The sequence below is a fragment of the Balaenoptera physalus genome (genome assembly GCF_965194825.1).
Source record: "Balaenoptera physalus genome assembly, chromosome: 15".
In the NCBI taxonomy this organism is placed as follows: Eukaryota; Metazoa; Chordata; class Mammalia; order Artiodactyla; family Balaenopteridae; genus Balaenoptera; species Balaenoptera physalus.
In genome coordinates, this window is record NC_138894.1 from 30,985,506 (window position 1) to 31,012,676 (window position 27,171).

Consider the following 27,171-nt stretch of genomic DNA (forward strand, 5'->3'; position numbering starts at 1 on the left):
TTATTACTCATAGTTCCCAAGAGGAAGGCGCACACCACCCCACAGAGGGTCACAGGCAGAGAGCATGGAGAAACTGTAGGAAAGTCTTTTACTATGTTTTTGAGGGAAGCAGCCAGTGAGGCAGGGTAAACAGGCCTGGCATTTTCTTGTTTGAATCATTTCAGTGGGCTCCAGTGTAGGGGCTGCCCATAGATGTCTGAGGTGGCCCTGGGGTGATTAGGGCAGGAGGATAGTATCCTGCAGTGTAAAAGCCCCCAAAAAGCAGATAGACGGCAGGTAGGGGCCTTGGGTTGTTTAGTTTGCATATGAAGTCACACTAGCAGTAGTTATCTCTAGGAGTTAGCTAGCTCTGGACAGGCAGTCCCTCCTAGATCATCAGCAAGACCCAAGATGTCAAAGCATCAGATACAGAAACTAGAAAATATCATTAATACATACTTTAGTGATGTCATTAAATCTCAAACAACAATATAGTAGTTCCAAGAGACTTGTAGGCCTTGGATCTGAAAAGGTGATTCTCAATGTTAGCCATATTCCAGAATGGCTTGGGGAATTTTCTAAACTGGTTTCCTGCTCCCACACTCATGACCAATTACATGAGTATCTCTGGACACTGATCATTTAAAAATCTCCCCCGATTTTTCTCATGTGATTCTGAGCTTGAGAACCACTGGTCTAAGTGTTTCTCAAAGTCTGAACCAGAACTAGCAGCAGCATCACCTGGGAACTTGTTATAAATGCAGATTCTCAGACTTACCTCAGACATGCTAAGTTGGAAACTGGGTGGGGCCCAGCCCTCCATATTTGTACAAGCCCTCTAGGTGATTCTGAGGCTGGTTTAAGTTTGAGAACCACTGGTCCAAGGTAAGGAGCATCTGTGACTTGACTGCAGTATTCTCCCATCACATCCCTGACTCCACAAAGATGCTCAGTGCTCTGAGGCAAAGACCCCACAAAGCTCAGTTAACATGTTTTTATCACCAAGTAAGTATTGGTCTTCAAAAGGGAGGGCTGTTCTTACAGATAGAAGAAGTAGGTGCAACCTGCAGGTTCCCAGGATCTCCCTGACACCATAGTCTCCAAACATTTTGATTTCAAGCAGTATCTATACAGCAAACAGGAAGAGGGACTGAGATCAGGTAGGAAACCAGTATGCAGTCACTGCTGTGGTGACTAGAGAACTGAGGCTCCCAAGAAGTCTTCCAGAGGAGACAAAGTGAACATTGAAAGTCCAGTAAGACTGGAACAGCCTGTCTGCACGGAACAACCTGTCTGTACATAACAGCTTGCACTAAACACCCTGCTTTGCTGAATCTGTGGCTTGTTACTTTAAGAACTCTTCAAGTTTCTTCAAGTTGCAAATGTTAGCATTCAGAGCAGGCAGAATAAGTGGTAAAGCTGGGGGCTTTGCAAAGAAGTGCATGAAAACAAACTATTGATAAAGGAGAAATTGAGGGAGTAAGTGGGTTTTCCTTTTTGGAAAAAAATATTGCAGAATATAAGCATAAATAGTGGAAGAAAATATCACTGGGTGACTAGAGCTAATCAATGAATTTGGTAAAGTTGCAGGATACAAAATTAATGCACAGAAATCTCTTGCATTCCTATACACTAATAATGAAAGATCAGAAAGAGAAATTAAGGAAATAATCCCATTCACCATTGCAACAAAAAGAATAAAATACCTAGGAATAAACCTACCTAAGGAGGTAAAAGACCTGTACTCAGAAAACTATAAGACACTGATGAAAGAAATCAAAGATGACACAAACAGATGGAGAGATATACCATGTTCTTGGATTGGAAGAATCAAAATTGTGAAAATGACTATACGGCCCAAAGCAATCTACAGATTCAATGCAATCCCTATCGAATTACCAGTGGCATTTTTTTTACAGAACTAGAACAAAAAAATCTTAATATTTGTATGGAGACACAAAGACCCTGAATAGCCAAAGCAGTCTTGAGGGAAAAAAAAAACAGAGCTGGAGGAGTCAGACTCCCTGACTTCAGACTATACTACAAAGCTACAGTAATCAAGAAAATATGGTACTGGCAAAAAAACAGAAATATAGATCAATATAACAGGATAGAAAGACCAGAGATAAACCCACACACATATGGTAAACTAATCTATGACCAAGGAGGCAAGGATATACAATGGAGAAAAGATAGTCTCTTCAATAAGTGGTGCTGGGAAAACTGGACAGCTACATGTAAAAGAATGAAAATAGAACCCTCCCTAACACCATACAGAAAAATAAACTCAAAATTGATTAGAGACCTAAATGTAAGACCAGACACTATAAAAATCTTAGAGGAAAACATAGGCAGAACACTCTTTGACATAACTCACAGCAAGATCTTTTTTGATCCACCTTCTAGAGTAATGGAAATAAAAACAAAAAAAAACAAATGGGACCTAATGAAACTTAAAAGCTTTTGCACAGCCAAGGAAACTACAAACAAGATGAAAAGACAACCCTCAGAATGGGAGAAAATATTTGCAAATGAATCAATGTACAAAGGATTAATCTCCAAATATATAAACAGCTCATGCAGCTCAATATTAAAAAAAAACAAATAACCCAATCAAAAAATGGGCAGAAGACCTAAATAGACATTTCTCCACAGAAGACATACAGATGGCCAAGAAGCACATGAAAAGATGCTCAGCATCACTAATTATTAGAGAAATGCAAATCAAAACCACAATGAGGTATCACCTCACACCAGTTAGAATGGGCATCATCCGAAAATCTACAAACAACAAATGCTGAAGAGGGTGTGGAGAAAAGGGAACCCTCTTTCACTGTTGGTGGGAATATAAATTGATACAGCCACTATGGAGAACAGTATGGAGGTTCCTTTAAAAAATAAAAATAAAATTACCATGTGACCCAGCAATCCCACTACTAGGCATATACCTAGAGAAAACCATAATTCAAAAAGACACATGCACCCTGATGTTCATTGCAGCACTATTTACAGTAGCCAGGTCATGGAAGCAACCTAAATGCCCATTGACAGATGAATGGATAAAGAAGTTGTGGTACATATATACAATGGAATATTACTCAGCCATTAAAAGGAATGAAATTGAGTCATTTGTAGAGATGTGGATGGATCTAGAGACTGTCATACAGAGTGAAGTAAGTCAGAAAGAGAAAAACAAATATCATATATTAACTTATATATGTGGAGCCCAGAAAAATGGTACAGATGAACCAGTTTGCAGGGCAGAAATAGAGACACAGTGTAGAGAACAAACATATGGACACCAAGGGGGGAAAGTGGTGGTGGTGGTGGTGGTGGTTGGATGAATTGGGAGATTGGGATTGGGATTGACATCCCAATGTTATACACTATAAGATTGGGATTGACATCCCAATGTTATACACTAATACACTAATATGTATAACATAGATAACTAATAAGAACCTGCTGTATAAAAAAATAAATTAAATTAAATTTAAAAAATAAAAAATATATATCAGTGGCTGACTTTTCTCCATTGGCAAGAAGCTGATTCTGTGGTCACAGTCCTGTGTTCTAATCTCAGCTCCTCATTTTACCAGCTGTGAATTTAGGAAAGTTAATTAAATTCTAAACTTTGGTTTCCTTATCTACAAAATGGGATTATGATAGTATCTACCTAATCATTTGTTTTGAGGATTAAAGAAGATAATGCCAGTAAAGTGCATGGCACTGTGCTATTCACCCAATAAAATCTAACTTCCAGTTCAGCTATTAATACTATCATTAATGTTATTATGAACACAGTGACCTAGAGTAAACCCCTCAAAATATTAGCTCTTCTCATTATTATTATTATCAGGAGTGCTGAGGCTTTGCATTAAACTCACATCAGGGGGAAAGGCCTATAACTAGCCAGACATGCCAAGGACCATCTGAGAAAAAATATTCTTTCTCAAAATTCAAATAACTTATTAAAATGTCCAACTTACAATGAGCTTCATCTTAAACAGAATAGGATAAGTTGTGCTGTTGTAAGAAACCTCAAAATCTGTGGTTTAACACTGCAAAGGTTTGTTTCTTTCTCATATTCCAATCAGACTCAAATCATTTGGTATCTGTCCTCCAAGTGGTAACTCAGAGACCCAGACAGCTTCCATCTGGAGATATATATTTAAGGACCAGGCCTAGAAGTAGCTTAAACTTTGTGGCTCTCACCTACTGATCCTAATTCTAGGATAAGTCTTATCTCTCTCCAAGATAATTATACTTATATCCGTGAAGCCATTTGTTATTTAGGATAGACTGTCTCATTAACCATGACGATGGTTCTCATCTGAATGTACTAGTTGGTCTATGTCTCTGCACCAAAACTGACCCTAAGTTTAAATCTGACAAGTATGTATTGAGCAGTAAAATCACCACCTTTATTCTAGAGAATATACTTCCATTAATGCAGCCTAAGATTGCATTTTCCTTTTGGAGGGAGAGGTAAGCAATATTGAACTTAACATCAACTAAAATTGCCGTAGGTATACAACAGATTCAGTTCCCTCTGATCAGTGTTTTTTCTTCTCTTTTCATTCTGAATAGGAATCTCCATTACAGAAAAAGTCCACAAGAAAAACATAAGTTGAAGAGATTTGCTTTCTCTACTTTATCCATTATCACCCATCCATCCAATGCAGGTGGCTAGCCTTATCATCAAAGCTTATTAATGGCATATGCTGAGAAATGTAACTGTCAAGGCTTGACCAACACTATTATTTCTTGAACTGACCCCTCCCATCCACCTTGTTGCAGGTACCACATCTGTGTGACTGTGTTGATCTACTTCCTCCCCCTGCTGGTGATAGGTTATGCGTACACTGCAGTGGGCATCACACTGTGGGCCAGCGAGATCCCTGGGGACTCCTCTGACCGTTACTACGAGCAAGTCTCTGCCAAGCGCAAGGTGAGCAAAGGACAGGCAGCACTTAACCCACCCTGGCATAGGTGACAGACCAGCAAGCTTATGAGCCCCAGAGCCTCAGGAGACCCAGAGGCAGCAGGCACAAAACATCCCTGGGTCCTGGGAACAATAGAAGGGAGTGGAGGAAAGGGGAGGGGAGGGGAGGGATGGGATCTTTCTTCAGTGTTTTCATAACCTAGGCCTGCCTCTACAGGCATAAGCCACCTCACTCTCGCCTTAAGGCTAATTGAAAACTGTCGAGTCATTAAAACACAAACACACATATTTAACTACAAAAGCATGAAGAGTTATTCAGTTCTCTTTTATTATTAAAATTTGACAAAATAGTACATATACTTGGTTCAAACATCAAAAAATACTAAAAGAAACAAAATTATGGTGATGGAGAACAGACTAGGAGTTGCCAGGACTAGTACTGGGGGAAGAGTCTGCCTACAAAGGGATAGCATGAGTGAGTTTCTTTGTGATGATGGAGCAGCTATGTATCCTGATTGCTGTGGATTTTTCACTTATCTCTGCATATGATAAAATTTCATAGAACTATACACAAAAAAAATGCATGTAAAAAGTGGCAAAATCCAAATGCAGTCTGTTAATAGTACTGCACTATCATCAGTTTCCTGATTTTGATCATGTGGCATAGTTATGTAAGATGATATCATTGGGAGAAGCTGTGTGATGGGTACCTGGAAACTCTCTGACCTATTTTTACAACTTCTTGGGAGTCTTAAATTATTTGAAAATTAAAAGTCAAAAAATGTATTGAGTCTTACCATGAAAGGGCTTCCTCCTTTCTAGGTCCTCCATCTACACAGTTCCCAAATGTATGCGCACACACACACACACACACACACACACACACACACAAACACATACACACACACTATGATAACCACAGTTGTTGTTAATCCTTTCAGATATTGTAATGCATTTATAAGCCAAATAAATATATATTCTTTTCTTTCTTACACAAATAGTAAATACACGCTGTTCTTCCCCTCATTTTTAAATTTAACAATATCCACAAAATCTTCAAAAATCAATATAGAAAGAGATTTCTCATTCTTTTTTTTTCTCTTTTGGTACTTCTTTGCATAGTATTTCATTGTGTGGATGCTAGATAGCTTTTCTTTTTTACTGAAATACAGTTGACTTACAATAGTATGTTAATTTCAGGTGTATTACATAATGATTTGACATTTGCATCCACTAGCACCACAATAATTCTAGTAACCATCTGTCCCCATACAAAGTTATTAAAATATTACTGACCATATTCCTTATGCTGCTTATTACATCCCCATGACTTATTTAAGGTTTGTACCCCTTAATCCCCTTCACCCATTCCACCCACCTGCCCATCCCCCTTCTTTCTGGCAACCACCCTTTTATTCTCTACATCTTTATGAGTCTGCTTTTGTTTTGTTTGTTTCTTTGTTTTGTTTTTTAGATTCTACATATAAGTGAGATCATGTGATATTTGACTTTCTCTTAGGATAATACCCTCTATATTCATCCATGTTGTCCCAAATGACAAGATTTCATTTTTTAGTGTCTGGGTAATATTCCATTGTATGTGTGTGTGTATGTGTGTGTGTATATATATATATATAAAATATATTTTTATATCCATTCCTCTATCAATGGACACTTAGGTTGCTACCATATCTTGGCTATTGTAAATAATGCTCCTATAAACATCAGGGAGCATGTATCTTTTCAAAGTGTTTTTGTTTCCTTTGGATAAATACCCAGAAGTGTAGTTGCTGGATCATATGGTAGTTCTATTTTCAATTTGTTGAGGAATCTCCACACTGTTTTCCAGAGTGGCTGCACCAATTTACATTTCCACCAACAGTTTACAAAGGTTCATTTTTCTCCACATCCTTGCCAATGCTTGTTATCTGCTGTCTTTGTGATATAGCCATTCTGACACATGTGAAGTGATATCTCATTGCGGTTTTGGTTTGATGAGTGATGTTGGGCATCTTTACATGTGCCTTTTGGCCATCTGCATGTCGTATTTGGAAAAACATCTCTTCAGGTCCCTGCCATTTTTTAATGCAGTTGTTTGGTTTTTTTGATGTTGAGTTATATGAGTTCTTTGTATATTTTAGATATTAATCCCCTATCAGATATATTATTTGCAAATATTCAGTAAGCTGCCTTTTTGTTTTGTTTATAGTTTCCTTCACTGTGCAAAATCTTTTCACTTTGATGTAGTCCTATTTGTTAATTTTTGCTCTTGTTTCCCTTGCCTGAGGAGACAAATTAAAAAAAAATGCTAAGACCAGTGTCAAAAAGGGTGCTTCCTATGTTTTCTTCTAGAAGTTTTGTGGTTTCAGGTCTTCCATTTAAGTTTTTATTCCAGTTTGAATTTATCTTTATATATGATGTGAGAATGTAATCCAGTTTTATTTTTTTGCATATAGCAGTCAACTTTTCCCAACATGGTTTGTTGAAGAGGCTTTATTTTCCCCACTGTAATTCTTGCCTCCTTTGTCATAGATTAATTGACCATATGGGTGTGGGTTTATTTCTGGGATCTCTATTCTGTTCTTTTGAGCTCTGTGTCTGGTTTGTGCCACTACCATACTGTTTTGATTACTGTAGCTTTTAGTATGTTTTTGAAATCAAGAGCATAATGCCTCCAGCTTTGTTCTTCTTTCTCAAGATTGTCATGGTTATTTGGGGTCTTTTGTGTTTCTGTGTAAGTTTTAGAATTATTTGTTGTAGTTCTGTGAAATTGCCTTTGGTATTTTGATAGATTGCATTGAATCTGTAGGTTGCCTTTGGTAGTATGGTAATCTTAACATTATTAATTCTTCCAATCTGTGAGCATGCTATATCTTGGTTTTTGCTTGTGTCCCCTTCAATTTATTTTATCATTGTCTTATAGTTTTCCAAGTACAAGTTGTCTACCTCCTTGGTTAGGTTTATTCTTAGGTATTTTATTCTTTTTGATGCAATTGTAAATGGGACTGTTTTCTTAATTTCTCCTTCTGATATTTCATTGTTAGTATATAGAAATGCAACAGATTTCTGTATATTAGTTTTATATCCTGAAACTTTATTGAATTTGTTTATTAGTTCTAATGGTTTTTTGGTGGCTTCTTTAGGATATTCAATGTATAGTATCCTGTCATCTGCAAACAGTGACAGTTTGACGTCTTCCTTTCTAATTTGGATATCTGTTATTTCTTTTTCTTGTCTGATTGCTTTGACTAGAACTCCCAATACTATATTGAATAAAAGCGGTGAGAGTGGGCAACCTTTTCTTGTTTCTGATCTTAGGGGAAATGCTTTCACCTTTTCACCACTGAGTATGATGTTAGCTATGGGTTTGTCACATATGGTCTTTATATGTTGAGGTATGTTCCCTCTATACCCACTTTGTTGAGAGTTTTTATCATAAAAAAATACTGAATTTTGTCAAAAGTTTTTTCTGCATCTATGAAAATGATCATATGATTTTTCTTCTTCAGTTTGTTAGTGTGATGTAACACATTAACTAATTTGCTGATGTTGAAACATCCTTGCATCCCAGGCATAAATTCCACTCAATCATGGTGTATGATCCTTTTAATGTATTGTTGAATTCTGTTTGCTAATATTTTGTTGAGGATTTTTGCATCCATGTTCATCAGTTATATTGGTTTGTAATGTACTTATTGCCATTTTGTTAATTGTTTTCTGGTTGTTTTTATAGTTCTTTATTCTTCTCTCTTTTTTGCTCTCTTCCCCTGTGGTTTAATGTCTGCCTTTAATGTTATGTTTGGATTCCTTTCTCTTTTTTCATGTGTATCTATTAGAGATTTTTCTGGTTTGTGGTTACCATGAGGTTTATATATAGCAAACTATATATACATACACATGTGATTTTTTTTTTTATGGCTGCATTGGGTCTTTGTTGCTGCATGCAGACTTTCTCTAGTTGCGGGTTGTGGGGGCTACTCTTTGCTGTGGTGTGAGGGCTTCTCACTGTGGTGGCTTCTCTTGTTGTGGAGCATGGGCTCTAGGTGCACAGGCTTCAGTAGTTGTGGCATGCAAACTCAGTAGTTGTGGCTCACAGGCTCTAGAGTGCAGGCTCAGTAGTTGTGGCGCATGGGCTCTGTGGCATGTGGGATCTTCCCAGACCAGGGCTCGAACCTGTGTCCCCCACATTGGCAGGCAGATTCTTAACCACTGCACCACAGGGAAGTCCCACATGTGATTATTTTTAAGTTGGTGACCACTTAAGTCTGAACACATTCTAACCACCCTTCATTTTTATTTCCCCCCCCCCACATTTAATGTTTTTGACATCATATTTTACATCTTTTTGTTTTGTGTAACCCTTAACTACTTATTGTGGATATAGATGATTTTACTACTTTTGTCTTTAATCTTCCTACTAGCTTTATAAGTGGTTGATCTACTATCTTTATTGTATGTTTGCTTTAACCAATGAGATTTTTCCTCTCATAATTTTCATATTTCTGGTTGTTGTCTTTTCTTTTCCCCTTAGAGAAGTCCCTTTAACATTTCTCGTTAAGCCAGTTAAATGGTGCTGAATTCTTTTAGCTGTTGCTTGTCTTAAAATTTTTATCTCTCCTTCAAATCTGAATGATAGCCTTGCCAGATAGAGTATTCTTGGTTGCATGTTTTATCCTTTCATCACTTTGAATATATGGTGCCACTCCCTTCTGGCCTGCAAAATTTCTACTGAAAAGTCAGCTGACAATCTTATGGGAGTTCCATGTATGTCACTATTTGCTTCCTCTTGCTGCTCTTAATATTCTCTCTTTATCTTTAATATAATGTGTATTGGTGTGGACTGCTTTGGGTTCATCTTGTTTGGGACTCTTTGTGCTTCTTGGACATGGATGTCTGTTTCCTTTCCCAGATTGGGGAACTTTTCAGCTATTATTCCTTCAAATAAGTTCTTTGATGCTTTCTCTCTCTCTTATCCTTCTTGGACCCCTATGATGCAAATATTTGTACACTTTGGTTGTCCCAGAAGTCTCTTAAACTGCACTCATTTTTTGTTAATTATTTTCTTTTTTAATTTTTTGTTCAGCTTGGGTGTCTTCCAGTTTGCTGATCCACTCCTCTGTATCACCTAATCCACTGTTGATTCCTTCTAGTGAATTTTTTATTTCAGTTATTGTATTCTTCAGCTCTGTTTGGTTCCTTATATTTTCTAATTTTATTTAAATTCTCATTGTGTTTATCCATCTTCTCTCAAGTTCATTGAGCATATTTATTATCATTACTTTGAAATCTTTTTCAAGTAGATTGCTTATCTCCACCTCATTTAGTTCTTTTTCTGAGGTTTTGTCTTGTGCCTTTGTTGAGAACATATTCCTCTGTCTCCAAAAATTGTGTGTATTTATTTCTCTGTGCTTATTTCTATGCATTAGGTAAGTTGCTTACATGTTCTGATCTTGGAGAAGTGGTCTTGTGTTGGAGCTGTCCTGTGGGGCCCAGCAGCACACTCTCCTCTGATCAACAGAGCTATATGCTCTAGGGGTGCCCCCTATGTGTGCTGTGTGGGCCCTTCTGTTGTGGTGGGACTGACTACTGTGGGCATGCTGGTAGGTGAGTTTGGCCCCCAGCCCAGTTCACTGCCGACCCTGCCTTGTGACTGCTGGCCCACTGGTGTACAGGGCCAGGTCCTGGGGCAGCTGGCTGTGGGTCTATGAGGGCCCTGGGGCTGGTACCAGCCCACTGGTGGGTGGGTAACCTCCCAGAGCTAATAGGCTAGAAGAAGAACTCCAAAATGGCATTTGCCAAAACCAGTGTCCTCATGGTAGAATGAGCTCCCCAAAATGGCTGCCACTGGTGTTTTTATCCCCAAGGATGGTCCCAATTGCTTCCTTCCTCTCCAGGAGACTCTTCAAGGTCAGCAAGTGGGTCTGGCTCAGGCTCCTCTCAAATCACTGCCTCTGTGCTGGGACTCAGAGCATGTGAGATTTTTTGTGCACTCTTTAAGAGAAGAATCTCTGTTTCCTACAGCTCTCTAGCCCTCCTGTGTGCAAGCCCTGCTGGCCTTCAAAACAAGAGATTCTGAGGGTTTGTCTTCCTGGTGCAGGACCCCCTAGCTGGGGAACCTGATGTGGGGCTCAGACCTCTTGCTTCTTGGGGAGGACCTCTGAAATTGTGATCATCCTTGCATTTGTGGGTGACCTCCCCAGGGGTATGGGTCTTGACTATACTGCATCTCTGCCCCTCCCATCCATCTCATTGTGATTCCTTATTTATATCTTTAGTTCAAGAAAATCTTTTCTGCTAGTCTTCAGGTCGTTCTCATTGATAGTTGTTCTGTAACTAGTTGGTGTGCCCATGGGAGGAGGTGAGCTCAGTGTCTTCCTACTCCACTATCTTGGCCACACCTCTCCTCGGTCATTTTTTCTCTGAAGGTTTCTTGGGAATAAAAAGGAATGGGTTAAGCAATCCCACTACTGGGCATATACCCAGAGAAAACCGTAATTCAAAAAGACACATGCACCCCAATGTTCATTGCAGCACTATTTACAATAGCCAGGTCATGGAAGCAACCTAAATGCCCATCTACAGACGAATGGATAAAGAAGTTGTGGTACATATATACAATGGAATATTACTCAGCCATAAAAAGGAATGAAATTGAGTCATTTGTTGAGATGTGGATGGATCTAGAGACTGTCATAGAGAGTGAAGTAAGTCAGAAAGAGAAAAACAAATATCGTATATTAACGCATGTATGTGGAACCTAGAAAAATGGTACAGATGAACTGGTTTGCAGGGCAGAAGTTGAGACACAGATGTAGAGAACAAACATATGGACACCAAGGGGGGAAAATGGTGGTGGGGTAGGGATGGTGGTGTGCTGAATTGGGCGATTGGGATTGACATGTATACACTGATGTGTATAAAATTGATGACTGATTAAAAAAAAAAGGAATGGGTTATATCACCCAGTATTCATAAAACCATTTTATGAATATCCCCTTTAAACATCTGACACTCCCTTGCTGCAGCTGTCCAAATCCCACCCCTTCTCTTTCCCTCCCCCGAGTCTTCAAACCTAGAAGCCTGCTCTGGTTCATGGCCCCTTTCCCTCTGCTGCTTCCTCCTCATTCCTGGGTCTTTTTCTCCTGAACACCCATACCCCTTTGCTCATTAATCTGGTCTCCCTTGGCTTCTCCAGTCATTGCCCAGAAGTATGGTATAACACAGTAGTTCTCAAACATGAGTGCACATCAGAATAATCAGAAGGGCTTGTCAAAGTCTGAATTCTGGGTCCCACACTCAAAGTTTCTGATTCAATTAGTCTGGAATGGGGTCCAAGGATTTGCATTTCTGACAAGTTCTGTTATGGTTATGTTGCTGGTCCTGGGGCCACCCTCTGAGAATCACTGACATAACCAAAGTCCTTTGGTACCACATATAAATGGTCCTTCCTCTACCTTGAAAGGTGTTATTATAATTACTTTACACCCCATATCACACTGTGCACAGTCAGGGGGCAGGATAAGACAGAAAATAACCATGAGAAAGGGAGGATGCGCTGGTGGTCTCACCTGTCTCACCCTCTTGCCAGGTGGTTAAGATGATGATTGTTGTTGTATGCACCTTTGCCATCTGCTGGCTGCCTTTCCACATCTTCTTCCTCCTGCCTTACATCAACCCTGATCTCTACCTGGAGAAGTTTATTCAGCAGGTTTACCTGGCCATCATGTGGCTGGCCATGAGCTCTACAATGTACAACCCCATCATCTACTGCTGCCTCAATGACAGGTAAGAACCCCATCCCCCATACTCTCTCCAGGACAAGAAACTAATCATCACACTGTTCAATCCGCTGACTGAACCATGTGATGATTAGTTCTCTGTAATCTTTACCACTCCCTCTTGTTTCACAGCTGGCTTTCCTCATTTAGGTTGGCTACTTGGGGACTACACAGACAAATGGTCTTCTTGTCACCATGCAGGAATATGAGCTCTGAGGAGACTTTTTTTTTCTTTTCCAAGATGAACCAGAAATCCATGTTTTTATGTGAAATCTTCTAACTTTTAAACACTCGTTACTAAGTCAGTAGTAGAGGGTGGGATGCAGGGACAGATAAAAAACCCTCTGTGATTAATACATATAAAGCAGGTTGCAAGCTGGATCAAGCTCATGAATTGCTCAATCTGCTCTATGGATTCCATGCACAGAGGGCTGTCCATGCAGACAGAGAGAAAGAGAATCAGAGAGAGAGAGAGTCAGAGAGTGATAGTGAGAGAGAGACTGAGAGAGAACAAGAGAGAAAGAGAGAAATTGATGCCACTAGAATAATTATCCACCACATGGCATCTTTTCCCTTCTCTGGTCTCTAATTTTCTTCTTCCCATCCCATCATAAAATCTGGGCAGCTTTGTCCAGTTTCTTCCAGCACTTCCAGCAGGACAGGGTAAGCAAAAAGAAATCAGAGCCTCAAAGACCTGATTCTGCCTTTACTTGGCCACAGGGGCCAGAAGAGCCTTCCCTGAAGTGGAAGCCAACCTCAGACAAGTAAGAGAAGGTAGAGCCATCTAGAATGGTATTCAGCAATAGGGAATTCACCACTATGTGCAGAGTCCCCAAGAGGGAGCTGGTATGCCATGGTGGCAGCTCACTCATTTGGAGCACCACCTCAGCCTCTGTGAAAAAGGAGGCAGGAGAAGGAGGGGGAGGGAAAAAAGGCGTGTCACATTTATAGCCAACAGTTATCAGCTTATAACGTGCCTTCTCTGAATGAGACACTCAGGTGCTATGAATTTGGGGACAGGTATTCCATGGGACTTGTCCAAATGGTCTTGTTTGTCTAACTCATGGATTTATCTTTCTTCTAGGAGCCTCACAACATACGTAAACATTTCTAAGTTTAATCTCCCAAAAGCTAATTCTGAAGGGATATGATTGGCAGAAAATCAGTGGGCTACTTGAAGGAAAGGACTGAGTCTTGACACAGTATTGTGCATACAGTAAACACTTGGTGAATGTCTTTACTGATGTTGAACTGACCCAAAATTAGCTGACCCTGAACCAGTGGAGGCAGCATATTTCAACAGCCACCCTAAGTACAGACATGCATTTGACATGAACTTGGGTTCTAGTCCTGGATTTGACCTTGATCACTAACCTTTGAATCTTTTTGCCCTTAGCATCTTCAGCTGTCAATTAATTTTAAAAAATAATAACACAGTGTCTCATTTGGGTTTGTCCACATATTAAAGAGCTACCGCAATGGTGGGAACACCCTCTGAAAGCAGGTCATACTCAAGGATTACCTCTCCTTCCACTCTCTCTTCAGGTTTCGTCTGGGCTTCAAGCATGCCTTTCGGTGCTGCCCTTTCATCAGTGCTGGTGACTATGAGGGGCTCGAAATGAAATCCACTAGGTACCTCCAGACGCAGGGCAGTGTGTATAAAGTCAGCCGCCTGGAGACCACTGTCTCCACAGTGGTGGGGACCCATGAGGAAGACCTGGAGGAAGGCCCTAAGGCCATGCCTTCATCCCTGGACAAGACCTCCAATGACTCCTCTCGCAGCGACTCTAAGACCATGATGGAGAACTTCAGCTTCTACTCCAACATGCTCTCCTAGACTACAGGGCCTTCAGTAGGCACAGTCACCTTTGTCTTTGTCTTGCTTCATTTCATGCATGGATAAATCCTCAATATAGAGACCATAAGAAACAGTCTTGGGGCTTGTGAAAGGGTCAGAATAGTTTAGGAAAAACATTCCATTCTGGAGTCAAAAACCTGCATTCTTCTATGTCTTTGCCACCCACATGCTGTGTGACCCAAAACAAATCATCGAACTTCTCTGAGCCTGTACAATGGGAAGGTTAGACTCGATTTTCTCTACAATCCATTCCAAGATTCTAGAATTAACTTTAATTGTATGTTGGCACTCATTTCAGGGTAATTCCTGCAATGCAGCAACAGGTCCAACTGATCTGTTTGCCTAGAGCTGCTGTCTTATTTCAATAAAGGTGTTCTCAGTCTTGCTTAGGTTATTTCCCTTTAGCTGGTGGCTCATACTCCATCAGCCTCTGCTTGATAAGGTGAACAAAAGGAGGAACCACATAAAATCTGAATGAACGATGTAACACTCTCTTCTAAGGACCCATGAAAAGAAGGCATACTTCTGCCCCTTTTTGGCATCTCAATATCTCAGTGCATTATGGGATTGAGAGCCTCAAGTTTATCTGCATTATGTCCCCAGTGACTGTCCTGAGCAATCAATGCAGATAGAATATGGCCACTGATACTAGCTAATGTCTGTTATGAACCAAGACTCAGGAGAACTGTGCAATACTTAATCTATCTGATCCTCTCTTTCCTTATTTGTAAAACTATGAGCTGAACTACATCATCTAGGGGTCCTTTTGAATTTTAACATTCATTGGTTCAATGATTGTGTCAGTCTTTTTTTTGTTCAACCAAAAATTTGTAGTCTCAGGAAGAATAGAAGCAGTAAGTCCAGCAAATTAACACCTGGCTGCTAGAGATGTAGCAATTGCTAAGACCATGTATCAGTATCCACATATGACTTTCTCTGATTTATCCTAAAACTGTGAGCACTTTGCTTCTCCTGAAGATTTTGGCCTTTGATGGAGCAGAGGACTTCGTGTCAAATCCTACATCTCTCTATCAGGCTTTAACAGGTTAAGTCTCCCAGCTGGAGAATGCCACCAGGGAAGAAAAACATGTAGGCTCCCTGCTCTGATCTTTTGGGTATCTTAGGGCGGGGCACTCACCTAGATTTTTAGCTTTATACTAGCATAAGGCATGAGCTCAGATGCCCAGTGACTGAGGAGGCTGCACCCTGCAACAACACTTGTGGGAAGAGACCACCTTGCATCTTCCCTTTAGACTCTCTGAATCTCCCCTTCCTGCCACCAGCTTTGCTGGCCTCCTGTCTAAAAAAGGTGGGATGATCAATCAACCCTACAGAAGAGTCAGTTGACAGAGAGTCATGAACTTAAAGCTTCGTGCCCTGACACAGTTTGGGGGTTACAGCAGGTGAGTGTGCAGTTTCTTTCAGTCTCCCAGATCTGTGCTTTGTCCAGATGTGGCTGAAAGCAGAAACCTCATGTATACCATAAATGCCTTCTTCGTGGTTCAAAGAATGCATGCACATATTCTGCATCCATCATGTTGAGGGAGAACCGTGCTGCACATAGGGTTTAGAGCCTTTACCAACTGTGCTGGCCCTAACCCTACCAGGACATTGACAGGCCAGGAAGAAGCTATATAGCAACAGTATATGCCAGAAAGACCTGACAGTCATATCCTCCAAAGCAGCATGAGAAGGATTAAATAAACTAAGAAAACCAGCTCAGTGCAAATATATGAATGGAACACATAATTTAGGGACAACAAAAGTCAGTGCCCAAAGCATTAGTCTTACTTCTGATAAAGAATCATGCCATGTATGGATTATTCACTTCAGAGGGATGTACAGAACTGGCATGATTATGAGAAGTACCTAAGAAGAAAGTGTTAATGAGTAGGGGACATCCCCTCTATGGAAGAGGTTAGAGTTGAATTCAACAAGGATTATTGAGCACTTGCTCTGGACTTGGCCCTGAGCTGGGGACACACAGCTCCTTCTGTTCTTGAGGAGCCTACCGACAGGCCATTGTTAACACACCAGTTTTAGTGGGTCTAGGCTGCCCCGCAGGCATTGAGGCAGTTGAGAAGCAGATTTTCCACAGGATTCTAAAAGACCCACACTCAACATGGGTAATCGGGCCAAAGACCTCAAGATAGCCTTTTGCAATGAGAGCTCTCTGAGATAATTCCAAAGAGAGCACCAGCCAATCCAGGGGAACTGAAGGGATGCGTTTGGACAGCATCATCACTGCACATAATAGGAGTAGACAGTTTCAAATATGGCAGGACATTTCCTCTGAGAGAGCCCAGCAAGCCTTCCTCTGACCCACTCTGCAACCTCCATTTAACTTATGAATTTGTCTCCTCCCATGTGTGAGAAACACCATGATCTGCACTGTGCATTGGTCTCATTCTTATAGAAATCTGTCATCCTGTGTTTATCTCCTAAGTGTTTTTCCTTGATATTCTGTTCAGTAGTAATAGAATATAAGGCATCGTGGGGCTATCACTGTTATGTTACTTCCAAAATGTGGGATCCAGTTGCTGTCAATGAGCTATTTGTATTGTGCTGATTCCTCCTCATTCTTTCACAGAGAGAAGCTGATGTATATAATGGATTCACAGTAGTACCATAGCAATTGAGGGTTGGGGAGGGACACTATATGGCAAGAACTAAAGGATAGGGGTCCTTGTCTTCCTCACCTCCCACTGGAGTGCTAAGACATACTGGAATGTCCTTTCTCTTGGAAGGACTGAGTGGAACCCTTGGAAAAGGGGACTTGGGAGCTAACCTTATTGACCTGGTTTCAGGAAGAATCATGTAAGTGGAGAGGAGTAGTTCTTGAAGTTTCTATGTTTTCCAACCTGAGATCATGGAAAGAATCTCCATACAGAAATAAAGTATGTTTTTAACTGTCTCATGCCTCTGTCTCATCTCCAGGGAAACTAAGCACCCTACAAGATGCTGAATGGGGTGGTACTATGAATCTTAATAAATTGCATAGACCAAAGAATGGAACCCAACACCCAGAAAACTCCTATCTCTATGACAAAATGGGTTGGCAAGATGTGGGAACTATTTCCAGGTAGGGATCTGGGAAGGTAATATGGGATTGTGTGAAGTGACCAACAGTGTCACCTATGAGTAGAGCTGTGTCAGTTCAGATCCTCCTAGAAGCAGACACCAAGACAGAGTCAGAAGTGCAAGAGATTTATTGAGGGAACACTTGGGAAAGATAAGGGGTGAGGAAGGTAAGCAGGGGAGGCCTTGAGACCACTATGCAGATCTGACACCTGTGAAAAAGTGAGGGGAAGATTGGGCAGGAGGAGCTTCCATATGAGGTGCAGCCCTGAGAAAGTCTCAGCTGGCCCACCAGTGTGCAAAGGGTGCCCAGAGAAAAGCCCCAGCGGGCAGAAATGGCCAGGCTTGGTACCCTCAACATGCTGGGTCACTGACTGGGAGCTCTCCGGGGAGAGGGTGGTCTGCTCTTGAACACTGTGGTGGTCCCTGAAGGCACAGCAGCTGGAGGCAGGCAGCTGATGGCACGCCCACTGTCGGGCCTCTCCTGAAGGGAGATCTGTACCATCACTACCACAGCTGCCACCAGAGCTTCGGTCCAGCCCCCTCTGTTTGAAAACACACATCAGGAAACCCTTGGCAGTATTAGAAACTTCAATGGTTAATCTCTGTGAGCCCGGGCAACCTGAACGGAAGCCCAGGAAGTAGGGGCCACCCTGTACCACCTCACCCCTCAGGCATGCATCCTCAAAAGAGTGATGAGCAGCTGTCAGCAAACTTGCGATGACAAAGATTGTAAAGCCTATAAAAGAGGGAGTTTTTTTTTTAACATCTTTATTGGAGTATAATTGCTTTACAATTGTGTGTTTGTTAGTTTCTGCTTTATAACAAAGTGAATCAGCTATACATATACATATATCCCCATATCTCTTCCCTCTTGTGTCTCCCTCCTATCCTCCCTAACCCACCCCTCTAGGTGGTCACAAAGCACTGAGCTGATCTCCCTGTGCTATGCGGCTGCTTCCCACTAGCTATCTATTTTACAATTTGGTAGTGTATATATGTCTTTGCCACTCTCTCACTTCGTCCCAGCTTACCCCTCCCCCTCCCCGTGTCCTCAAGTCCATTCTCTACGTCTGCGTTAAAAGAGGAAGTTTTGAGGAGAATCTAGATAGCTTCGCAACACGATGAGTATCAGAAACAAATAATAAAGATGTTTCTGTTTAAACTAAGGCATCTTAAACTGAGGTGCCTGGATAAGCTTCAAGAAATCCACAACTTCACTTCAAGGTCTCCACAAATCATATGTAAAATACTGTGTGTGTGTGTAATAAAGGGTGCAAAACCTGAATCTTCTCAGAAGAAATCATTCATCCTCCACTCTCTAGAGAAGGAGAGAAAATAAATTGTTTATGGGAGAGAGGTGAGGAGCCCTGAGGCCTTCAGAGCACACTGAGAGGTAGGTGAGCCCTGGGAGAACCAGAGTGGCTGCCATGAAACTTGAAACAACTTTGGAACAAAATCATAATTCACCTCAGGCGTCCAGATGTGTTAAAGCTGTAGAACATCCTTAAAGATGTTTGTGGCAGTAAAAACACCAAATTCATGATTAAGGGGTGTGCTCACTCTTCCATGGAAAGATGAGTATTTGTTAGCTGAAGAAAGACTAACCTTAGTTACAGGTCAACAAATAATATCAGCTGTGGAGTATTGATATTCTTGTGGAAATGCAAGCACGTTTTCATTTAGTCCTGTGTAAGCACATGTGACCTCATACACGCTGAATGTGCTTAGCTTTAGGGGCCAGTCTGGCTTTCGTAATTCTCCCTGCATAGCTGCCTCAGATTCTTTTCATGAATAAATGGATTTCCTCAGCTCTGGAACCCAAGAGGGGGTTTCAGTCAAGGCCTCAAACAGAGTCAGGCAAGGTAGGGACACACCAAGAGCGTTCCTCTCCATCTTCAAAGGTGAAGGGAGCACTTGACTGCAGAAACTGCTTTCCTGATCTCCACAGGCAATGTTCTGAGACACCCTCATTTATCTTTACCAATTAGGAAAACAGGGAGGAAGTGGAATGAGGCATGGAAGGGCACATCTCATGAACACCAAATTCAACATAAAATTCAACCTTTGGTTCTGGCTTCTTTCTCAAGCAGTGCAGCTAGCAAGGAGAAAAGGCTGCTAATTAGAAACAAGTGAAAAAGTGTATCAGCAATGACATGAGCCCCACCGGGGGTGCTACCCTTGCTCCGCCACTGTCTGCTGGCATGTTAGCAGCATCTATTCCACGAGCTTCAGAGATTTTCACACAGACAGATTCAAACCCAAGTGCTCTGCATTGTGTTCACATGTCCTTTGTCTCTTTCCTCTTCTTTTTATGTCCAGTACCCTTTTGTACTCCACTCTTTAGTCGAACATTATTTTCATTCCTAGAAACCCTCTCCTCCTAACATACTCCCTGCTGAAATCTCTAGGTTTTAATCCCACTATTCTGGATGGCTTCTTAGTACACATTTCAATAAAGAACGTATTTGGTGTAATAGTGAAAACCCACCATCCCTAACAAATTCTCTTTTCCTATCTCAAGTACCCTCTTGCCCACTTCATGTACTCACTCACCCACTCTTTTCTTTCACCCCCTAACCTCACCTCCCACTCACCCATTTTCTGAAATTAAGAGGACTTTCAGAGCAGGACTCCTGAATTAGTGCCAACACTCAAAAGAAGCAGCTGAAGCAAGAGATCCAGCCACTAGGCTGGGCTGGGAGAACAGCAGACTCCAGAGGGATGCCAGGTTCCAGTGCTGTCATCTCCTAACCATGCCAATACATGAATTTAAAGAAGAATGTTAGTGCATGGAGAGGCCAGGCAGTGCATGCTCACTGCCCAGAAAGCTCATTCTGAATTTGGCTGTGCTCCTCTGCCCTTTTCTGACTCATTGACCCATGCCCATTGCCCTCTTTTTCCATAACCACAGCCTGGAGGAGTACCTGTTTTGGCAGAAGTGTCCTAAGGGACAATAACTATTCCTGAAACATGGCAGCCACCTAGGCTGGTCCAGATAGTCAAAAAGAGATGCTGTTATGGATGATTATAAACATGATTCTGGGTTGACCTCAGAAATTTGGGGACAACCTGAACACTATCTCAAAAAGAGAGGCAGCACTTTTCTGCTTATTTTATACCTATAAGGACTTGACAGCTGATAATTCAACTTCATCCACTGAATATTTGCCATGATGTAGCAGGCACACTGTGGGGGATTGGAAATATAAATTTCAATAGCACATGGTCCCTGCCCTCAAAAAACTTACAGTCCAGAGGGGTAGACAGAGGTTCACCACAGTCCAGTGGGAGGAATGTCAAAGTAGAGATGCTGGAAAGAACTCTTGATGTTTTACTACACCAAATGTTGTCAAAAGACAACAAAATCTTAAGCCCAATGTTTTTCTCAGTGGCAACGCACATACAATCACTCACAGAAAATGTTTTCCTGTCTCATTGACTGACTTCCACAAACTCCTAAGTTTTCTCATATCAGATGGACATCCTTACTTTTTTAGGTTGTGAAGTTCCAAATTCTTTAACCCTCTTTCAATTGTTGATTTTTCAGTTGGGTTTATTGTTGAGTTTAAATCCTCCCAAATCAAAACGCAGTCCCTCAGTAGTCTCAGTTGAATCCGACCACCACTACCTCTACCCTCACCTCTCTCCAGGTTCCACTTTTGGACCACAGGACTGCTTTCGGCTGCCCTCTGGAGGACTCTATAAAAAGGCACAGGTTACGGATTGAAATGAATGAAGTATCCAACACTAAAGCCAAATGCCCTCTGCCAGCAGGTGGCGATGCCACTTTAATGTGTCCCAGGAGTCAATGCCATGAGCATGACTTTCCTGTGCCTGGGTGTTTGGGTTGTAGATTCAAAGAAAGAAGACACACATTAGAATATGTGGACGTGAAAATGGGGACTTCTCATACAATTGTACTCATCATACATACAATCACCTCTGTTCCCACCAGAGGAGCTCCCGATCTGATTATGGGAGCCAATCATGGGACTCCACCATGGACTCCTCATGTCATTACCCTTCTGTCCTCTCTGATCTGAAGATCCCACATCCCTAACCATGGTGGGCATTCTGCCAACTCCGGAATACCCTTGTGTTGATCCTAATGTTCCAGTGGGAGTTGTCACAATGGGAGTGAAGAACAGTGCAGAACTATGACCACACGGATAAGCAGAGTAGGTGACATGGCATCTCAGCAGCCCACTCAGAGATACCATGCAAGCCCCTCTCTTTAAAAAATAACAAGCTTGAGGGAGGAGCTTCAAGATGGCGGAAGAGTAAGACTGGAGATCACCTTCCCCCCCACAAATACATCAGAAATACATCTACGTGTGGAACAACTCCTACAGAACACCCGCTGAACGTTGGCAGAAGAACTCAGACCTCCCAAAAGGCAAGAAACTCCCCACGTACCTGGGTAGGGCAAAAGAAAAAAGAAAAAACAGAGACAAAGAATAGGGACGGGACCTGCACGAGTGGGAGGGAGCTGTGAAGGAGGAAAGGTTTCCACGCACTAGGAAGCCCCTTCATGGGCAGAGACTGCGGGTGGCGGAGGGGGGAAGCTTTGGAGCCACAGAGGAGAGCACAGCAACAGGGGTGCAGAGGGCAAAGCGGAGAGATTCCCGCACAGAGGACCAATGCTGGCCAGCACTCACCAGCCCAGGAGGTTTGTCTGATCACCCACCGGGACTGGTTGTACTGGGAGCTGAGGCTCAGGCTTCGGTCGGATCCCAGGGAGAGGACTGGGGTTGGCTGCGTGAACACAGCCTGAAGGGGGCTAGTGCACCACAGCTAGCTGGGAGGGAGTCCAGGAAAAAGTCTGGAGCTGCCAAAGAGGCAAGAGACTTTTTCTTCCCTCATTGTTTCCTGGTGCGTGAAATGAGGGGATTAAGAGCACTGCTTAAAGGAGCTCCAGAGATGGTCGCGAGCCGCAGCTATCAGCACGGACCACAGAGACGGGCATGAGATGCTAAGGTGGCTGCTGTAGCCACCAAGAAGCCTGTGTGCAAGCACAGGTCACTATCCACACCTCCCCTGCTGGGAGCCTGTGCAGCCCGCCACTGCCAGGCTCCCATGATCCAGGGACAACTTTCCCGGGAGAACACACGGCATGCCTCAGGCTGATGCAACGTTACACCTGCCTCTGCCGCCACAGGCTCTCCCTGCATTCCATACCACTCCCACCCCCGGCCTGAGTGAGCCAGAGCCCCCGAAGCAGCTGCTCCTTTAACCCCGTCCTGTCTGAGTGAAGAACAGATGCCCTCAAGCTACCTATATGCAGAGGCGGGTTCAAATCCAAAGCTGAACCCCAGGAGCTCTGCGAACAAAGAAGAGAAAGGGAAATTTCTCCCAGCAGCCTCAGGAGCAGCGGGTTAAATCTCCACAATCAACTTGATGTACCCTGCATCTCTGGAATACCTGAATAGACAAAGAATCATCTCAAATTGAGGAGGTGGACTTTGGGAGCAACTATATATATATATTTTTTACCCTTTTCTCTTTTTGTGAGTGTGTATGTGTATGCTTCTGTGTGTGATTTTATCTGTATAGCTTTGCTTTTACCATTTGTCCTAGGGGTCCATCTATCCGTTTTTTTGTTTTGTTTTGTTTTTGTATAGTTTTTAGCACTTGTTATCATTGGTGGGTTTGTTTTTTGGTTTTGTTGCTCTCTTCTTTCTTTCTTTTTTATTACTTAAAAAAATTTTTTTAATAATTATTTTTTATTTTAATAACTTTATTTTTATTTTATTTTACCATATGTTATCTTCTTCTTTCTTTCTTCTTTCTTTTTTTCTCCCTTTTATTCTGAGCCATGTGCAGGACAGGCTCTTGGTGCTCCAGCCAGGTGTCAGTGCTGTGCATCTGAGGTGGGAGAGCCAAGTTCAGGACACTGGTCCACAAGAGACTTCCCAGCTCCATGTAATACCAAACGATGAAAATCTCCCAGAGATCTCCATCTCAGTGCCAAGACCCAGCTGCACTCAACGACCAGCAGGCTACAATGCTGGACACCCTATGCCAAACAACTAGCAAGACAGGAACACAACTCCATCCATTAGCAGAAAGGCTGTCTAAAATCATAATAAGGCCACAGACACCCCAAAACACACCACCAGATGTAGACCTGCCCACCAGAAGGATGAGATCCAGCCTCATCCACCAGAACATAGGCACTAGTCCCCTCCACCAGGAAGCCTACACAACCCACTGAACCAACCTTAGCAACTGGGGACAGACACCAAAAACAAAGGGAACTATGAACCTGCAGCCTGTGGAAAGGAGACCCCAAACACAGTAAGTTAAGCAAAATGAGAAGACAGAGAAACACACAGCAGATGAAGGAGCAAGGCAAAAACCCACCAGACCTAGCAAATGAGGAGGAACTAGGCAGTCTACCTGAAACAGAATTCAGAATAATGATAGTAAAGATGATCCAAAATCTTGGAAATAGAATGGAGAAGATACAAGAAACGTTTAACAAGGACCTAGAAAAACTAAAGAGCAAACAAACAGTGGTGAACAACACAATAAATGAAATTAAAAATTCTCTACAAAAGATCAATAGCAGAATAACTGAGGCAGAAGAATGGATAAGTGAACTGGAAGATAAAATAGTGGAGATAACTATTGCAGAGCGAATAAAGAAAAAAAGAATGAAAAGAATTGAGGACAGTCTCAGAGACCACTGGGACAACATTAAACGCACCAACATTTGAATGATAGGGATCCCAGAAGAAGAAGAGAAAAAGAAAGGGACTAAGAAAATATTTGAAGAGATTATAGTTGAAAACTTCCTTAATATGGGAAAGGAAATAGTTAATCAAGTCCAGGAAGCACAGAGAGTCCCATACAGGATACATACAGGGAGAAACATGCAAAGACACATATTAATCAAACTATGAAAAATTAAATACAAAGAAAAAATATTAAAAGCAGCAAGGGAAAAAGAACAAATAACACACAAGGGAATCCCCATAAGGTTAACAGCTGATCTTTCAGCAGAAACTCTGCAAGCCAGAAGAGAGTGGCAGGACATATTTAAAGTGATGAAGGAGAAAAAGCTACAACCAAGATTACTCGACCCAGCAAGGATCTAATTCAGATTTGACGGAGAAATAAAAACCTTTACAGACAAGCAAAGCTAAGAGAATTCAGCACCACCAAACCAGCTTTACAACAAATGCTAAAGGAGCTTCTCTAGGCAGCAAACCCAAGAGAAGGAAAACACCTACAATAACAAACCCAGAACAATTAAGAAAATGGTAATAGGAACATATATATTGATAATTACTTTAAATATAAAGGGATTAAATGCTCCAACCATAGGACATAGACTGGCTGAATGGATACAAAAACAAGACCCATATATATGCTGTCTACAAGAGACCCACTTCGGACCTAGGAACACATACAGAATGAAAGTGAGGGGATGGAAAAAAGATATTCCATGCAAATGGAAATCAAAAGAAAGATGGAGTAGCAATTCTCATATCAGACAAAATAGGCTTTAAAACAAAGACTATCACAAGAGACAAAGAAGGACACTACATAATGATCAAAGGATCGATCCAAGAAGAAGATATAACAATTGTAAATATTTATACACCCAACATAGGAGCACCTCAATACATAAAGCAAATATTAACAGCCATAAAAGGGGAAATTGACAGTAACACAATCATAGTAGGGGACTTTGACACCCTACTTTCACCAATGGACAGATAATCTAAAATGAAAATAAATAAGGAAACACAAGCTTTACATTAAACAAGATGGACTTAATTTATATTTATAGGACATTCCATCCAAAAACAACAGAATACACATTCTTATAAAGTGCTCATGGAACATTCTCCAGGATAGATCATATCTTGAGTCAAAAATCAAGCCTTGGTAAATTTAAGAAAATTGAAATCATATCAAGTAACTTTTCTGACCATAACGCTATGAGACTAGATATCAATTACAGGAAAAAACATGTAAAAAATACAAACACGAAGCAAGATGGTGGAGTAGAAGGACGTGCTCTCACTCCCTCTTGCGAGAACACCAGAATCACAACTAGCTGCTGGACAATCATCGACAGGAAGACACTGGAACTCACCAGAAAAGATACCCCACATCCAAAGACAAAAGAGAATGCACAATGAGATTGTAGGAGGGGCGCAATCACAGTAAAATCAAATCCCAAAACTGCTGGGTGGGTGACTCACGGACTGGAGAACACTTATACCACAGAAGTCCACCCACTGCAGTGAAGGTTCTGAGCCCCACGTCAGGCTTCCAAACCTGGGGATCTGGCAAAGGGAGGAGGAATTCCTTGAGAAACAGACTTTGAAGGCTAGTGGAATTTGATTGCAGGACTTTGACAGGACTGGGGGAAACAGAGACTCCACTCTTGCAGGGCACACACAAAGTAGTGTGAGCATCGGGACCCAGGGGAAGGAGCAGTGACCCAGGGGAGACTGAACCACACCAACCTGCTAGTGTTCGAGGGTTTCCTGCAGAGGCGGGGGTGGGGGGGCGGTGGCTCACTGTGGGGACAAGGACACTCGAAGCAGAAGTTCTGGGAAGTACTCTGTGGCATGAGCCCTCCCAGAGTCTGTCATTAGCCCAACAAAAGAGCCCAGGTAGGCTTCAGTGTTGGGTTGCCTCAGGCAAACAACCAACAGGGAGGGAACCCAGCCCAGCCCATCAGCAGTCAAGCAGATTAAAGTTTTACTGAGCTCTGCCCACCAGAGCAACAGTCAGCTATACCCACCACCAGTCCCTCCCATTAGGAAACTTGCACAAGCCTCTTACATAGCCTCATCCACCAGAGGGCAGACAGCAGAAACAAGAAGAACTACAATCCTGCAGCCTGTGGAAAAAAAAAAACACATTCACAGAAAGATAGACAAGATGAAAAGGCAGAGGGCTATGTTCCAGATGAAGGAACAAGATAAAACCCCAGAAAAACAACTAAATGAAGTAGAGATAGGCAACCTTTCAGAAAAAGAATTAAGAAAAATGGTAGTGAAGATGATCCAGGACCTTGGAAAAAGAATGGAGGCAAAGATTGAGAAGATGCAAGAAACGTTTTAAAAGACCTAGAAGATTTAAAGAACAAACAAACAGAGACGAACAATACAATAACTGAAATGAAAACTACACTAGAAGGAATCAATAGCAGAATAACTGAGGCAGAAGAATGGGTAAGTGACCTGGAAGACAGAATGGTGGAATTCACTGCTGCAGAGCAGAATAAATAAAAAAGAATGAAAAGAAATGAAGACAGCCTAAGAGACCTCTGGGACAACATTAAATGCAACAACATTCGCATTATAGGGGTCCCAGAAGGAGAAGACAGAGAAAGGAACAGCAAAAATATTTGAAGAGATTATATTTGAAAACTTCCCTAACATGGGAAAGGAAATAGCCACTCAGGTCCAGGAAGCGCAGAGAGTCCCATACGGGATAAACCCAAGGAGAAACACACTGAGACACAAAGTAATCAAATTGGCAAAAATTAAAGACAAAGAAAAATT

General features: G+C 41.8%; 2 protein-coding genes across 2 annotated transcripts in view; one reads left to right on the forward strand and one right to left on the reverse strand.

The window, feature by feature from the left end:
- Window positions 1-17,473, forward strand: part of TACR1 (tachykinin receptor 1) — a 298,687-nt gene extending 281,214 nt beyond the window's left edge. Inside the window, exons 3-5 of the mRNA XM_082428074.1 lie at window positions 4,780-4,930; window positions 12,513-12,709; window positions 14,248-17,473. Coding sequence (XP_082284200.1) covers window positions 4,780-4,930; window positions 12,513-12,709; window positions 14,248-14,539 — 640 coding nt within the window. The 3' untranslated portion in view covers window positions 14,540-17,473. The remainder of the gene's footprint in view (window positions 1-4,779; window positions 4,931-12,512; window positions 12,710-14,247) is intronic.
- Window positions 1-27,171, reverse strand: part of POLE4 (DNA polymerase epsilon 4, accessory subunit) — a 200,084-nt gene that overhangs the window by 82,757 nt on the left and 90,156 nt on the right. The gene's annotated exons all lie outside the window — the stretch shown is intronic.